Source organism: Pygocentrus nattereri, chromosome 28 (assembly GCF_015220715.1).
Source record: "Pygocentrus nattereri isolate fPygNat1 chromosome 28, fPygNat1.pri, whole genome shotgun sequence".
NCBI classification, from domain to species: Eukaryota; Metazoa; Chordata; class Actinopteri; order Characiformes; family Serrasalmidae; genus Pygocentrus; species Pygocentrus nattereri.
This window is the reverse complement of record NC_051238.1, coordinates 2,506,071-2,524,121: the sequence shown is the minus strand read 5'-3', so window position 1 is coordinate 2,524,121 and position 18,051 is coordinate 2,506,071. Positions and strand designations below refer to the sequence as shown.

The 18,051-nt window shown below is 41.6% G+C and overlaps 1 protein-coding gene across 1 annotated transcript in view; it reads right to left on the bottom strand.

Annotated features, from left to right (window-relative positions):
• Positions 1 to 18,051, bottom strand: part of acbd6 (acyl-CoA binding domain containing 6) — a 74,737-nt gene that overhangs the window by 26,912 nt on the left and 29,774 nt on the right. The window contains exon 6 of the mRNA XM_017686176.2: positions 13,854 to 13,943. Within this exon, the coding sequence (XP_017541665.1) occupies positions 13,854 to 13,943 (90 nt within the window). The remainder of the gene's footprint in view (positions 1 to 13,853; positions 13,944 to 18,051) is intronic.

The following is an 18,051-nucleotide window of genomic DNA, read 5'->3' as shown; positions in this document are numbered from 1 at the left end:
GGATCATCTGCACACGTTAAAAACAAATACATAAAATGAATAAATGCATAAAGTGCACTAATATGAAAATCAATGCTGCACGGCAGAGCTAAAGCGCCACGTGGGGAAAGACCAATAAAACAGCAGGCAATTCCAGCCTCTGCTGGGAAATACTCTAATTCATTCTCTCTCTCTCCCTCTCCTCGTTGTGGACAGCTTTAATGTTGGGCAGTATTTATGTGGATGGTTTGAGCAGGAATAAAGCTGTTGAATGACCGTGCTGTGGCAGGCAGGGATACGGTCAGACGGATGGAGGAGGGCCAGTCATCAGCAGTTCAACAAACGAATGAAGGACAGAGAGAGAGAGAGAGAGAGAGAGAGAGAGGGAGAGCACTAGAACTAAGAAAAGCCCTAATAGACCAAACAAAGCCTCCACATGATGCTCAATAACGTGTTTTAACCCACTGGGGTCCACGAACGCGCCCACATGTCAAATTCAAACTTGTTGATGTTTCTGCATCTACGTCTTTGAGATGATCCAGCTCAGAAATCCAGTTCAAATGCTTCCATTCCATCTCATCACGAGATCCTATAAGACTCGCATTCAGAGTTACGAGCCTCTCCCCGTGTGGAGCTGCTGGATTCGTGTGTCCGTCTACATTCTGTGTGAAACTGACCGACGGACACTCAGGAAATCACTGGACTGACCGTCACGCCGGAAACCCTTCGTTCTTCATTCAGTCCAGATTGGAGACTCGTGTGAAACGGCATCAGAGAGTTTACAGCTGCTGAAGCTGCTGCAGCGGTTTTGGAATTATGAAGAGCCTTTAAAGGAGAGTCCAAGACGATATGAACAAATCGAGAAAATGGCCTCAGACTGCAGAGGGTTCAAAATTCTTCAATGCCTTCACACAACACCACAGCAATGGGCTTCTATATGCTAATGAGGGATAATGCAATTTAAAAGGCCTCAGAGCAACAATCGTTCACACAGAGCCAAAAATGCCAAGGCCATGTTGAGATGGTAGAGCGTATTCCACCAAAAAACACTGAACTGAAAGCATCTGAATGGCGAGGAGTCTGCAGATCTTTGAAAAGATCTTCATAGGCGGTGTTATAGGCAGGATGCTCATCACCACATCACACAAAATGTACAGACTTGGAGCAGAAAGTCAGGGAGAACACGTTAATCAGGTTTCAAATCTACTTTGGTGTGTTGTTTACTTGTTTGTGGTGTTCAAGGCACTCGCTGTGTGTTTCTAAATATCTTCTCAATCCTCAATGACGGCTACGTAAAGGAGGGAACATACAACAGCGATTTTATGTCCATCAAGGTGAAAACTGTAAATATTGTGTCATACTGTAGAGGCCTGTGGTGACAAAAGACATGAACCTGGCTGGAAAGGGTTTCCTTACTCATAGTGAAGTAACCCGTGGAGAATTACCCTGTGACCCGTTTCTATTTTGAAATCTTAGAATTAGCCAGTTTCAGCCTTGCTGTCAACTTCCCAGACTCTTGAGGAGCCGCATCACATACGCTGAGACCTTGGCTAGAGGACATTCCAAGAACAAAAGTGTCTTCTGGGTTTTATACAGAGCGCTGATGATGCTAAAATAGTGGAAAATGTAGAAAAAAATACATATTTTTTTTGGGTGGGGGGGGGGGGGGCTAATTTGCCTCAAAACACCTCAAAACCTTCTCAAAGGCTACGATCCCACAGCAGGTAAAAGTGGACCAAATCAGATTTTTAGTTTGGCTGTTTAGATTATCTTTTAAATGTGATCTGTATGTGACAGTCTGAGCTGAACTGATTCGCATGTGCTAAAGACCAGAGCGTCATGCTGCGCCATGCGGCTCATCCAGAGGTAAACAATCACGACTGCCAACGAGCGCCAGTCGCCCCCGCAGGATCAGCTTCATCTTCACCAGCATCACAGGAGCCACCATGAAGCTTCACTGACTGATAGCTGGGCTCGTCACCCAGAATGTGTTCGAGCCGTAAAAAGGGCGCGGTCACTTCTTTGGTTCGTCTTTAAACTTCGCTTTCAGACTTTTAACTGTTGTTTGATGCTGCAGCCTCGTTCTCCTGCAGCTGTGTTCGGACATTCCCTTCAAAATCTCTTCAAACACGGAGAGTTTTGGATGAGGCTCTTCAATTTTTTTGTACCGAAAGATCAGCCTAAATGTTTATGAGCGGCACAGAATTATGAGGAATGTTGAGTTGGATTCGTGTGAAAGTCTCATGAACCCGGATCGAGTCACGCTGCCTCAGATCAGATCAGATACAGATTGGATTTCAATACCACATACGAAAGTCGTCTCACACCGGAATTGAAAATGTCTGATTCAGTGTGTTTCTCTGTTCAGGCCACTTTTACCTGCTGAGTGACCAAAGCCAAAACGTCTCAAGCAGCGCCATTCATGGCCATTTCATTTCACCTTTAACAGCAGACGATGCTGAGCTACGGTAAAACCTTTACTTCTGCACAGAGTCTCCTGAGTAAGTAAGACCACCACCGTTCCTGCATTACAGACACAGGCACTGAGGCACCTTCTCTATAACGCTGTTTCAGTCCTGTTCGTGTCAGAGTGGACTTTCTGGTTCTGACTCAGCTCTCAGGTCTGGAAAAGGTCTTTATTTCCATTACAGTTCAGTGTTTCTGTGTTAGCTCTGCTGTGATCACAGGTTAGGGTTTAGTCATAATAACCTGGTCCTCAGGTGGGGCTGCAGCGTTATGACGGATTGGCTGAGGGATTCGTTATGATGCTGAGAGCGCAGCCATTTGTTATGGAGGGACAGCAGAGACCTGCACACGTAAGAGTGTTTACACCACTGAATTTAAAACGGGGGGAGGAGAGAGAGAGAGAGAGAGAGAGAGAGAGAAGGGGAGTCATGGCGTCATCAATCAAGACGCTGTGCTCCTTTTCTCCCCGTCAGATATTCATTCAGAACGTATTTGGAGTTCATTCTTTCATTAAAAGTTGTTTGAGTGTCTGATTTTAAAACATGAAATCCAGTGAAACAGTGAATGTAAAGCGGTACGTCCTCTCACTCTCTTCCCAGCCTCTCATTCACCCCTTTAACACCTCTAACTGCTGTTCACCATCAAAACCAGGCCAATCAGAGTAAAGTGGGCCTGAGAGGGGCGGGGCTTATGCTACAAACACACCCACTTTCAAATGACCGGGCCTTCTTTCTGTAGAGCTTATAAACTCCAGGAAATTTCTGGGGTCACAACCTACAACACCAGTCAAACAATCACATCCAACTGCCTGAATGTGTTTTACATCACCCTGAAGGGGAATTCCACCCAATTTTCAAAATTTCAACATGACGGAATCTTCAAGATGTAAACAAAGTTCATTCAGAGCGGTTTGGTGTGGAGCGCTTTTAAAATGTAGCAATACTGGTTCATTTTTATCTGTTCCATCTGATCAGACGGGTGAAAATATTTTAACACATCGCGCAGAGAGAACATGATGTTCTTGATGCATCACAATATCGGATTTTTTCCATATCACCCAGGTCTACATCCTCTTTCAAGTGCACGGAGCTCCAAATATCCTGTTTGGTAAGATGTGCTTGCTTACAGGTGAAAATTGGTGGAAAGTAACACTGAAACTTTCTCAAAATAAGGCGTAGATGTACAAAGCATAGCTGTATGACAGTGATCTGGTCATGGAAAACACCCAGAAAGGCCAGAAAGTGCCAATTCACACACACAGGGCTGTAAACCAGACTGGAGGTTTTTTTATCCAGACAGCAAACCTTTGTGTTTTTGTTGTTTTGAGCCAGCGAGGCTGGAGAAGTAGAGGCGAGTCACTAATAAATGCTGTAATAAAGTAAAACTAACAAAGCCAGTCTACCACACACAGCTGCACTAACCGCCTCACTCTGTCAGACTCCGAGCCGTAACCTAATTTGTCACAGCGGCAGGACGCAGTGGCCTGGCTGGACCAGGTAGATCAATAACCGCTGCAGGCCGAACTGATAGAGGGATAGCTACAGGTACAGTAGCAGTTAAAGGGGAATTTTCCAGGGGACTCATTTTGCTCTCTTTATAATGAGAGAGCCACTCATAACTGAAGAGCTTGAGCCTTCTTATCATACCAAGGAAACATTTTCAGCCAATTAAGATGTCTTGGACTCCCAGCTATCGAAGGCTGTGGCATCAGCAGAGATCAATCTCCTGATGATGAGTTCAGAGTAGGGCTGGGCGATAAAACAATAACGATAATTATTAACGCGATGTAGCTTTCCTCCATAGAGCCGTTTCTCACACTTCCACGTTCAGCGACAGCCCTGGTGCCGTTTTCTACTGAAAGCAAAGTGACACCACTCTACTTTCGCACACTTCCAAGTCTTTCGGCGTGACTGCGGGGGCCGCGAGTAAAATGAGTTGCCAAATATATTTTAGCAATGTCTGAAACGTTTGAGTGGAGGGACAGGTGATCTGTTCTCCTGTGACCAAGCGTGAGTGACGAGATCAGTGGCGTAACTGATCTACTGATGTCCTCCAGTGAACTCACCTCTGTACTAACGTCCTAACAAGCATTAGCAGCACTAAATCATGTCTGCTCCTCACGATTACAGCCCTCTTACAGCGCTCAGTCATATTTTAGTATTAGTGCATTCCCAAGCAACGAAATGTGAGTTACAGCCCTGATTTAAATGAAAGTAAACTGAGGAAGCTGTGAGGCATTGGAGCGCGGGAGAACACCACCTTCCCAGGCTGGCTGTTTTTAGCAGCTGGCTAACTTGAAGCAGCTCCGCCACGGTAAACTGATGGTACTGTAGATCAAACAAGACAAAACGCGCTGATTTCAGTTTAAACACACATGGAGGGACGACTCGGTTTGTCTGGTGTGAGAATCACACAGCAGTTAATGCTTTTACTCAGCGAGGGTCAGATACAGTACATTGCAGCCCTCCAACACTATGACAGGACAGAGAAACCCAGTCGTCTGCTAGCTGCTGTCTGAAAACTGTGATATGCTCTGACACGGATGTGGAAGGAGTGATGGCAGTAAGGCGGTGTGATCCATCACTGACCTACCCATCCAGATCATGTTTGCTGTTCGTACTAAGTCGACGATGTTGAGGAACTAAACTTGTAACCGGACTGCTGGAGCCTATCCCAGCGGTCATCGGGCGGAAGGCAGGATGCACCCTGGACAGGTCGCCAGTCATGAAATAAAGTGTGCAGCATTATTTATCACCCTTGGTATCAGTTTAGTGACCAGCTGCTTTCACATTGAAAGATATGAGCTGAAAGAGGCTTGGAGTTAACAGACCTTTGGAATCTGTCTGGTTATTTAAAAGACCGGCTGCCATTCTCTGTGTAAATTTCAAGCCACGTGTGATCTACTGTGGCTTTCTGTGGTCTCGATATGGCTTTAATTTAATGTAGTAACGGTGAAATGTGGAGCGGCGCACTGTGACGAAATTAGAGCGTCAATGCCAGAGAGCTTCTCCATTAAACACAATGGCTTTGAATTCGGGACTATGCACGGCGCTTCCGGTGTGTGGTGGCCTTCACACCATACGCTAACCATACTTCTCTGTAAAAGTGAAATGATAACGCATTTTATATTTCCAAAACAGTGTCAGAGAGGGTCTCTGAGTTAGCTGAGTGCTTCCTCTCCATGATAGCTGGTTGGGTAGCTGAAACGTCATATTATTGGCTGCACAGTGGCATCAAAAATCAGATGTTTTACAGGTGAAGCTAAAGCCATTACATTTTGATAGAAGATTAAAGGAAAACAAGAAGTTAGTTTTTAGTTATTTTTTTATGACCAGGAACACAAACTAACAAGGTGGGGAAAAAATGTCATGACCCCATGGAAACACTTTCTTTTCTTGGCCTTCGGTGCAAAGGCCCAAATCATTATGAGACTTTTTAAAAATATTTTTAAATCTGAATATGTCTGTCCACAAATACTGATAAATTTATACTAAATATTGAATAATTAATAGTAGGTCTTGAATAATTCATAGCAGAAACTGAATAATTAATCAGAGACTAAATAGTTTATAGTAAATATTGAATAATTCAGTAAGTACTAGTATAGTACTTAGTGAACAATCCATAGTACATCATTCATAGCAGATACTGAGTAATTAATTAATACTGAATTACTACTGAATAATAGTAGTTACTAAATAATTCATGGTAGACAATGAAAAAATGTGTAGCAGATACTGAATAATTTACAGCAGATACTAATTCATTCCTACTAGGTATTGAATAATTAATAGTAGGTCTTGAATAATTCATAGTAGACACTGAATAATTCATCAGAGGTTGAATAGTTTATGGTAAATATTGAATAATTAATAGTACTCACTGTACAATTTCTTCACTGTACAATTCATAGCAGTTACTGAAAATTTCTTAGCAAATAATAATTCACAGCAGATACTGAGCAATTAATCAAATATACTGAATGGTTTATAAGTACTGAATAATTAGTAGTTACCGAATAATCAAAAAGGCTGAACATTTTATAGTAAGCATCGAATAATTAAGAGTAGTTACTGAACAACTCATAGCAAATACTGACTTATTCATGTTGGATAATAATTCATAGCAGATACTAAATGATTTATAATAAGTATTGAATAATTAACAGCAGGTATTCAATATTTAATAACACATACTGAATACTGAATATGTCTGTCCACAGTAAACTATTCCACTTGAACACCATTTACCGTACTGTGCCAGTCAAAGTGATCTTATCTCCTCAACTGCTTTGAGGTCACTATCACTATTTCCTTTAAATGACAGATTAGGCTTTAATAATTAAATATCAAAGCAATCTGAGAGCTCTGAGGACCAGATGACAAGAGAACAACCCAAACACAAAACGCCGCCATTTGGCCCAGTTTAGCTTCAGAGCTGTGGTGAATGGCATGGGTTTTGGGCGGCTGGCGCGCTGGCAGGTGGCACATCAGCTAATCTGCGGCAGGAGGACAGAACGAAGGCTCTACCTATTGTAGTCCCCCTTCATCCAGGATTACACACAAATACACAAATACCACACCATTCAGACCCAACCATCAGCTGATTAATTTTAAAAACAATATTCGCTCGAGGCATAATGGCACCCGCCCCTCCTTTTCCAATCAACAAATTAAAAAAGTAATCACTCTTATTTAACGGTAAGCTAAAACCGGATCAGCGCAAAGACAGATCAGCAGCGCAGACCCTGTTCCAAAGTGCGCCGTGTAGGCGGATAAACGATAATAACAGTGCGCGTTATGTTCAGAGAGACTTCAAAGGTTGAGACGTCAACACAGTCTCACTTTTACTGAACGGTCCTCTATAGATGATCTACACACACTCTTCAGACGTTTGGGTCACATTATACGCCCTGTTGATCCGTTTGCTGAGACACGATTTGAGACGTCTTCAGGTCTTTTTTCCCCGATACCCGAAGCTGTTTTGTCTGATGTCTGAAATCCAGCGCAGTGGTGCGAGAACGAGAACATACACGTGGCGTAATATCTATTGCAAGTAATGACTCAATCATTAATTTCACATTTACAGCATTTACACATTAGAGTTGTAGTAAATTCGTAGCAGTAAAGGAACATTTCAGAGCAGATATTGAATAATTCACGACAGATATTGATTCATTATTATTAAATACCAAACAATCTATTGTAGATACTGAATAATTATTAGTAGTGAACCATTCATAGTAGGCATTGAATAATTCATAGTAATTACTGATTAATTTATAGTAAGTATTGAATAGTCATTGAATAATTCATTGAAGAGGCTGAAACACTCATAGCAGACACTGATTTATACTAGGTACTGAATAATTAATACTAGGCATTGAATAAATCATAGCAGACAGTGAATAATTCATCAAAGAGGCTGAATCGTTTATAGTAAATACTGAATAATTAGTACTAGTACAGTACTTACTGTACAATTCATAGCAGTTACTGAACAATCCATAGCAAATAATAATTCATAGCAGATACTGAGTAATTAATCAACAATACTGAATCACTATTGAATAATGGTAGTTACTGAATAATTAATGGTAGACACTGAATAATTTGTAGTAGATACTGAATCATTTGTAGCAGATATTGATTAATTTATACTAGGTACTGAATAATTTATAGTAGATTGAATCATTTGTAGTAGATACTGAATCATTTGTAGCAGATATTGATTAATTTATACTAGGTACTGAATAATTTATAGTAGATTGAATCATTTGTAGTAGATACTGAATCATTTGTAGCAGATATTGATTAATTTATACTAGGTACTGAATAATTTATAGTAGATTGAATCATTTGTAGTAGATACTGAATCATTTGTAGCAGATATTGATTAATTTATACTAGGTACTGAATAATTTATAGTAGATTGAATCATTTGTAGTAGATACTGAATCATTTGTAGCAGATATTGATTAATTTATACTAGGTATTGAATAATTTATAGTAGATTGAATCATTTGTAGTAGACACTGAATAATTTGTAGTAGACACTGAGTAATTCATAATAGACACTGAGTAAATCATCAAAGAGGCTGAGTAGTTTATAGTAAGTATTGAATAAATGATGGTATTCAATCATTCATAAATGACACTGAATAATTCATAGCAGATATAGCTGAATAACTAATCAAAAATACTGAATAGTTTATAGTAAGTATTGAATAATTAATAGGAGTTACTGAATAATTCAAGGTCGACATGGAATAATTTGTAGCAGATACTGAATTGTAGTAGATATTAAATAATCAATAGTAGAAACTGACTAATTTATAGCAGTTACTGGGTAAATAATCCTTCATGACTTATAACTGAACCATTTAAGTGGTAAATTAAAATGTTATAGTTAATGCACTACGTCTATTAGGCTCAGTGGACGATTCATTTGAATTCCTGACTCTTTCGAATGACGTGCTAATCAAACTAAAACAACCCCCTCTGATCATTTAGAGGTCAGTATCACAAAGTCACGAATTATAGATTGCAGCTTATTTTGTGCTGTGATCCAAAGGCTGCTGGACACAGAGGAGAAAAGCGTGCAGGGAAGGTTATGATTCTTCTTTTATATGGAGCTCCAGTTTTCTGTCAGTATTCCAGCAGGACATGACATAATATCACACTGTTCCTCTTTACGGGGCTTCAGAGGCCCGTCTGCAGTGGATTTTTATCCGTTTAAATGTAAAAACAAAGCAGCGCTGATGTCTTTGTCTGAGCCAAGCTTTGATCCATGCCTACACAATAAAAAAAATGAAAGTCATTTGCAAATGTTCTGATTATGTGAGTTGTATAATGCAAACAATTTGGCTGATTACTTCCAATTGATTTGTCTTATTGAGGATCAGGATGAGCGTGCAGGTTCAGACGGCTTAAAGCAGCAAAGCTCACTCAGCCTTTAAAACCCCACAACTGCAGCTACCGCACCGCCACAGCTGCACACATACCTGAGGGTGTTTAAGGCTGAGCGGATTTCTGTGTGAAGCACAGTATCTTTAACCGGGAGAAAGTGGGATACAACCATGATGACACACACACACACACACACACACACATACACACATACACACACACACACACACACACACACACACACACACACACACACATAGACAGACAGACATATATATATATGGAGACCTTGCATATCCAAAATAGTAACTTTACAGGAGAAGGAAAAAGCAGACTTTACTATTAATGTAAGTCAATGGAACCAGAATTTTTTAGGCAAGTGGATTATCTGATGTCTAACTTCCTCAGAAATATTTGCACACTACTCTATTAACAGTAATATAGCAATATGTGGCAATTTCCGGGGTCCAAGCAGTGTTTGCACGCAGGCCTCACTTTTGCAATTCCTGCCACAGCAACACTTATTGATCCTTAGCCACTAGTCTTTTCAGGCTGTTTCTTCATGAAGCAGTTTTTTTAAATATTAGGTTTAGTGACAAGCACACAAATCATAGAGCCATTGAACACTGCAGAACTCTGAGACTGCAGAAAACCGAGGACTGAGTATTGATAAAAGGGACACCTGGAACACCTATTTCTAAAGTAGAGATCTCATTTAAAGATAAATAACTTAAAAAAAAGATATAAATACATCTGTGAACAGATTTGAGTATATTGTTTATTACATGATAACACACTGTTCACAGAAATTGTATGTAAGTGTTTTCCAAACTGTGGGCCAGAGTGGGGACATTTTTTTAATCACTATGTGGACCACAATTATCCACAATTACTCTATATATTTTTATTATATATTTTTCAAAAACAGAACACCATATTTAGATTGATCGCATCTCACTGTGTTTACATTTTTACTGCAAGTCAATGTAAAATGTTTCTCTTTTCATTCATATAGAATTCTTACGTCATGGATAAATGGTTACAAACAGGGTTTCAAAAAGAAAGTTCCCGAGGCTGGACCACCTACAGCCACCAAGTCTCAAAATGAGAAAACCACGAACACCAAGTATAAATCAAATTGAAGAAAAACACAGCAGTGAGTACCAAGCGTCATCGTGGCACAACAAAAACAAACAAATAGGCGGAATGTCTTCAGACAAAAAAATACACTATACTGCCAAAAGTATTCGCTCGTCTGGCTTCACACGCATATGAACGTGAGTGACATCCCATTCGTAGATGACAGGGGTTAATATGGTGTCGGCCCACCCTTTGCAGCTATAACAGCTTCAGCTCTTCTGGGAAGGCTTTCCACAAGGTTTAAGGAGTGTGTTTATGGGAATTTCTGACCGTTCTTCCAGAAGCACATTTGTGAGGTCAGACACTGATGTTGGATGAGAAGGCCTGGCTCACAGTCTCCACTCTAATTCATCCCAAAGGTGTTCTATGGGGTTGAGGTCAGGACTCTGTGCAGACCAGTCAAGTTCTTCCACACCAAACTGGCTCATCCACGTCTTTATGGACCTGCTTTGTGCACTGGTGTGCAGTCATGTTGGAACAGGAAGGGGCCCAAACTGTTCCCACAAAGTTGGGAGCATGAAATTGTCCAGAATCTCTTGACGCTGAAGCATTAGGAGTTCCTTTCACTGGAACTAAGGGGCCGAGCCCAACTCCTGAAACACAACCTCACACCATGATCCCCCCTCCACCAAACTTTACACTCGGCACAATGCAGTCAGACAAGTACCGTCTCCTGACAACCGCCAAACCCAGACTCGTCCATCAGATTCCCAGATGGAGAAGTGTGACTGGTCACTCCAGAGAACACGTCTCCACTGCTCTAGAGTCCAGTGGCGGCGCTTTACACCACTGCATTCCACGCTTTGCATTGCGCTTGGTGATGTAAGGCTTGGATGCAGCTGCTCGGCCATGGAAACCCATTCAATGAAGCTCTCTACGCTGTTCTTGAGCTGATCTGAAGGCCACATGTAGTTTGGAGGTCTGTAGTGATTGACTCTGCAGAAAGTTGGTGACCTATGCGCACTATGCCCCTCAGCATCTGCTGACCCCGCTCTGTCATTTTACGTGGCTGACCACTTCGTGGCTGAGTTGCTGTCGTTCCCAGTTGCTTCCACTTTGTTATATTCCCACTGACAGTTGACTGTGGAATACAGTACCGATCACGGCACCACGCTGGAATTCACTGAGCTCCTGAGAGCGACCCATTCTTTCACTAATGTCTGTAGAAGCAGTCTGCAGGCCGAGGGGCTCGGCTTTATACACCTGTGGCCATGGAAGTGACTGGAACACCTGAATTCAATGATTTGTATATGAGTGAATACTTTTAGCAATAGAGTGTATATTTGCTCCTTACAAAATGGTAAATGATAACTTTGGGTGGGCTACTGTCCATTCTGGAAAGGTAGAAGGAGCACAGAGAAATTACCATGTCATTCCGGAGCTGGAGTTTCAGATACAGCTCAGATGTCTGTAACTCCAGCCATGAGGAAGCAGAAGGCAAATAAATCTTTCTGATGTTTCTCATAAAGATCCAGTCACTCAAAAACAGTCAGCTTGGTTGTTATTATGCCAACAACAGAGACGATTGTCAACGCTCAATCAAAATCGAACAGGATGCAAATAACAAGTCAGATTTTCAACACTTGAAATGTTGCATTTGGTGTGTGAGATGTTATCAGTTATACACATGCTCGAATTAGTTTACTGAAAAACTGCAGAAATAAATGGGTGTGTAAAAGCCTTTATTATGTCCGAGAACTGAAAACGAGTAACTGTCGCTCCAACTGTACGGTCAGACGTCTTTTCAAGAGAATTCAAACAAATTATGGTGTCAGTTGGAGGCTAAACAAATGTAGATCTACACCCATTAATCTGTAACTTTCATTTCTTCAGCATGTCATCCAGCGCAAACAACATTAGTTGGTTAATTAGGTCAGTTAGAAAATGTTCTGTTATTTTTAGTGTTTAGTGTGTTGCATTATGCTACAAAAGCAAGCAGAATTAACGAGATACACTTTGATGATTATATTTGTTTTTTGTATTTTGTTTGGTAAAATCTTGTGGGCAGAGGAAGCTTTTGTGGTCGGCCGTGTGGGCTGCAAGTTAGAAAGTTTGGGGACCCTTGACATATATGATAAGTAAACTTATTAATAAAGCAAGTGATTTCGAACTTTTGAAGAGTTGCATATAATTTAGGAACATATCCATAGGTATGGGGCAGGGGTTGGCTAGGGGTTGGTTAAGAAGAGCCATTTATTCTTTCAACAATTCATCTTATATCCATTCTACCATCTTGGCTGTAAATACGTCTCAGTGTGTGCTGATGTAGACTAAAATGTATAAAATAAATGAAAACGCAGACTCACTGTGCTCTGCTTTGGTCTTTAGCTCAGCTATAGCTGCTTTTCTCGCATCTCCAGCAGGAAACTTTTTTGCAGAAGTAGAACAAGTAGTTTCTTGTAAAATGTTTCTCAAAGTTCGACTTTATACGAGGCTGAAGTCGCTTCTCATTCGACAGCTTCTTGTTTGAATTTTCTGGTTCCACCTTAAATGGTGCCTTAGGCACCAGAATGTAACTGTTGCACCATTTAAGGTGGAACGGAAAAATTCAAATGAGAAGTGACTTCAGCTTTGTGACTTTTTAGTGTTTCAGTTTCTCGCTGCAGATGAAACGTATCAGGAAACCAGCTGGATTGATTATAAACACTAATAAGTCTCCAAATTATCGATGTCCGTCTTAAATCTCTCTCTTTGCCGTTTCGTAGCTACTAGCTGGGCGAGACTGTTGTCTGTGTTGCTATGGTGACCAGCCGTCTGCGCTGATCTTCAGGGTTAAAGGGTGAATCAGCAGTTCTACATTAACTCCAGCGTTTAAGACCATTTACTGTTAAACTGTGTTGAAGTGTACCACAACAGGACAGTTAAGGCACCACTGGAGCCACATTTTGTTGCCCCCTGGTATAAGGACTTGGGTGTTTTGCCACAATTTTAAAAAGAGCACAGATACTGCGATTTTAGCTGACTAGACAGATAAATGATAACCTATGTTAATAGTTATGCAATATGCCTGGGTGTATAAACAAGTGGCAGTGTAATACGCAATACTATTAATGGTTAAATGAGGTTTCATTCCAAAAGAGCACTTGTTTGATATGATTTTGAATAACTGCAACAGCCTAAGATCATCTTTATACATTTTCACAGTATGTATGTTCTGTTCATGGCCTTTGTTATGAACCCTGAAATGATGATCAACTATTTGAATTCGGATCATTAGTTATTAGTTGATAATGTCCAGGAATAATAACATTGATACATGAATAATATGGAGCAGAAAAGATATGCTCCAGCTGTTCTTGGGCCAAAACACCTATCAGTTAGGTTCTAGATACTTCAAACAGTGCGTACAGGCGTACTGACCTGGCTGTTGATGTCAGCGTTGTTGTTCAGTAAGAGAGACACCAGCTCTTTATGCCCTCTATCACACGCCCAGTGTAGCAGTGCACGACCCTGAAACACACACAGTCATACACACATTACTCTAAAACACACACAGGGTTGTGCAAAAGTCAGAGACCACCCTTCATTTATGTTACTTCCTTTCAAAACGTCAGGGCCACAAACATCTTTACTCCAGCTTCCATTCTCTTCAGGAGACTCACTTTCAGCTCCTCAGAGAATCTGCAGACACGCCTCCAAAGCTCAGTCTGAGAAGCTGGTTGATGATTTCAGTGGTGTTGAGGTCTGGACTCTGGGGCGGTCAGTCCATCGCCCAGCTTCTTTGTTTGGTGTGTCCGTCTCCTTTTCTCAGGGAGGTTCTTCTTGATCAGCTACACGTCCTTTCAGACCCACAGCGCTGAGTGGTCTTCTCACAGTGGAAGGATGGACAGAAACACCTGTGGATGTTTTCAGATCTGAAGCAGCTTGATCTTCTCCTCTCTCTCAGAGATCAAAGCTTTCAGCGCTGTTTATCTGATGGGGGCAGTTTCGGGGGTTGACCAGCTCTTCCAGGTGGTTGTTAGGAGCCTCATTTTCTCTGGATATTTTAATCAGTTTTCAATCTCCAGTTTTAGAAACTCCTGTTTTTTCACTTTGACTTTCTCCTTTTTTATGCACGTGTATTATCTGATATCTGACCTCCTCAGAAAGACCTGAAAAATGACTTGCCGGCTGTAATTAATGGTAGTTTGGAGTGGAAATCAAATGAATTATGATGGTTTTTGCTTGAATACTGATGCTTCTCGACTTTCACTCAGGCATACTTTTTGCTCCATGCTCAACTTTTACTCCTACTAATACTTACTCATACTTTCACTTATGGAATCATGATTACATTTAGGGCCGAACGATGTGGTGAAAAAATCTAATCACGATTTTTCTGACTAAAATTACAACTCTGATTTAAAGTGTGATTATCTTCTGTAAATTGAGGTTCAGACCTGTTTTACTGCCTAGAAGACTAGAATGTTGACCTTTTCTGTTAGAGGCTTGAACCCTGAATGTAGTGAGCCAGACAGCCGGTAAGTTGTGGTTATGATGTCACAACACATGGAGGTTTGGTTGCCTCTGACTGGCCTCTTAAAACTCAAGACAAAAGACAATAACTCTTAACCCTTGTGTGGTGTTGATGTGTGTGTTACTCAATGGTCTGATGGACCCACCACATTAACTGTTTTTAGCAGCTGTAGCCAGTCAGCAGCCTGTCCATGTTGTCCACCCTCACCCACCCACCCACCCACTAACAGCAGGCCATGTAGGAGGAGAACAGAGTGAAGGACACAGCACCTCCACACTTTCACTCCCCGTGGATTCAGCCTAACATCACAAATGTAATATAAATGTGGGGGGGGGGGGGGTGGGGGGGGGGGGGAACAGAGTGAAGACACTGAAAATGGGTTAGTTTATATGTTCTTCACAGAAAATGAGCAAAGACCCAGAATCTGAGGTTTAAATGATAATAAATCTCATAATTCTTCGTTTGGTAAACATTGAAAATGATGCGATTTGAAAACTGCAGTCTCTTACGCTGCGATTTCAATATAAAAGCAATTCATCTTTCAGCCTTAAAACACATTTTGGCCGATGTTTTACTTTTTGGGAAGGGAAGAGAAGGAAAATACTGTTCTTTTAAATTGTTCTTTTCAACCATTGTGTGAAGACTGGCTTTTCACACGGGGCACCAACTATGCTTAAACTACAGAACGAGGATCTTCATGCCAAAGTTTAAAAATCTGATTTATTTTCTTTAGAGATCCACTTATGATGGTCTACATGCCCATCTCCAAACTCCTCTTTATCTCTCCGAATGAAACAGGCTTTGTCATTGTATATTGTTATTATACATCACTGCTGTCAGAAGGAAACTTCAGTATATATACTGGTCATATATAAAGGGTGGTCATATATACTGTGTGTAAATTTCATGGGGAATGGACCAACAGAAATGACCCGAAATGACTTGGAAAAATTCTTGGTTCCACTGACTTACATTAAATGTAGAGTAGGTTTTTTCCTTCTCCTATAAAGTCGTCATTTAGGAGATGAGAGGTTTTCTTCTAATAACAGCGATATGTAAATAAGATCTGTTCTGATTGGCTGCTCTGTATTGTGCCAGGCTGACACATTCCTTATAACTTCACCGTGACGTCACAAAAACAGTGACTTCAGAACGGGCTGTTGTGAACAGGCAGTGATCTGTACGTTTTGAAATGATGTCTACACACTTTTACTGCAATACAGCAGAGAAAGTTTGATGTTCCTCTGCGTAGGCTCGTTAACAGTCAGGCGGCTCAATGCCGTTTTGGCTCAGCGGGCTCGGCGGACAGTGGCTGGCTGAGCCTCGGATGCAGCGTCTGTGATCTCCTTACTCTGATAAATGGAGTTCTGCCTCCCTCGTCACCTCCAACACAGCCATCCATCGCTTTCTGTTATGCACTGCTCTATAAAAGTTAACTTCACAATAGATTTCTCTCCTCCGGAGAAAAAAATAATAATTTATACGTAACAATTTATAACTCGTCTGGGTCTCGGCCTCCGGGCTAACGAGGTGATGGCAGGATGAGTCCTCCTCCGAGAGAGGGGTGCATTATGGGATGGGAGGATCACGCATGCTCCAGAAACAAATGGGCGGTCAGAGGGACTTTGTTCGGTGGAGATTGATGGCACTCTGCGGACGGCGGGAGAACGCTACCCCCCTACGCGCTGACCAGCAGCCCACTTCATTTTTCAGTGAAGGCCAATTAGATAAAGCAAACTCCTTAAGCTGAATTCCATGGTTTAAATCGTATCGATTGCTGGGGCTGAATGTTAAAATTGATATTTATGAGGGAGCCGGGGGGCCCGCATGCCACCGGGTGTGAGTGCGTGTGGTGTTTTTTTAGGGAGGCTGTTCCCTCAGACTGTTCATCAACTTTTCATCGGACGCACCGAGGAATATTTCTCCTCCCTTCCTCTGTGGTCTAGGAGCTTCTCTCTAGAAGAAATAAGCTTCTCCCAACAGATATACTGTAGCATGGACATTAGTGTCACGCTTAAAAATGTTTTAAAATGGAATTCCAAAGATTTCTTCCAAATTTCCACATAATTAAGTATTTAAGATGCAAAATGCTCCACACGAGAGAAACTTACTGAATCAGAGCCACTCACAGTGGTGGTGATGGGAACCAGACGTCCCTCTAAAAGCTCCTCACAGAAAGTTCCTACATGAACTGGTTCTGAATTCACTGCCTGATGACTGAGACGCTGTTTTATGAGAGTTTAGAGAACTTCAACTCCATTCATGGTGGAGGGAGACATGCAGGGCGCTGTGCGGCAAAATAGTCCCCAAAGAAAACTCGTTATTCCAGATTTTCCACTGTTTTCCCATCATCAACATTCCATATAAACTCAGAAGACTCGTGTAGGTTCTCTGGTGGTTCTGGATGGTAAATAAAATGTCTATATCTGTGTTGTAGTCATGGCGACCCTGGTTCCAGATTCAGAGAGAATTCTGATGGGCTACAGTCGGATTCAGAGAGAATTCTGACGGGCTACAGTCGGATTCAGAGAGAATTCTGATGGGCTACAGTCGGATTCAGAGATAATTTGTTGGGCTACAGTCAGATTCAGACAGAATTTGTCGGGCTACAGTCGGGTTCAGACAGAATTTGTCGGGCTACAGTCGGGTTCAGACAGAATTTGTCGGGCTACAGTCGGATTCAGAGATAATTTGTCGGGCTACAGTCGGATTCAGAGATAATTTGTTGGGCTACAGTCGGATTCAGAGATAATTTGTCGGGCTACAGTCGGATTCAGAGATAATTTGTCGGGCTACAGTCGGATTCAGAGATAATTTGTCGGGCTACAGTCGGGTTCAGACAGAATTTGTCGGGCTACAGTCGGGTTCAGACAGAATTTGTTGGGCTACAGTCGGATTCAGAGATAATTTGTTGGGCTACAGTCGGATTCAGAGATAATTTGTTGGGCTACAGTCGGATTCAGAGATAATTTGTTGGGCTACAGTCGGGTTCAGACAGAATTTGTTGGGCTACAGTCGGGTTCAGACAGAATTTGTTGGGCTACAGTCGGATTCAGAGATAATTTGTTGGGCTACAGTCGGGTTCAGACAGAATTTGTCGGG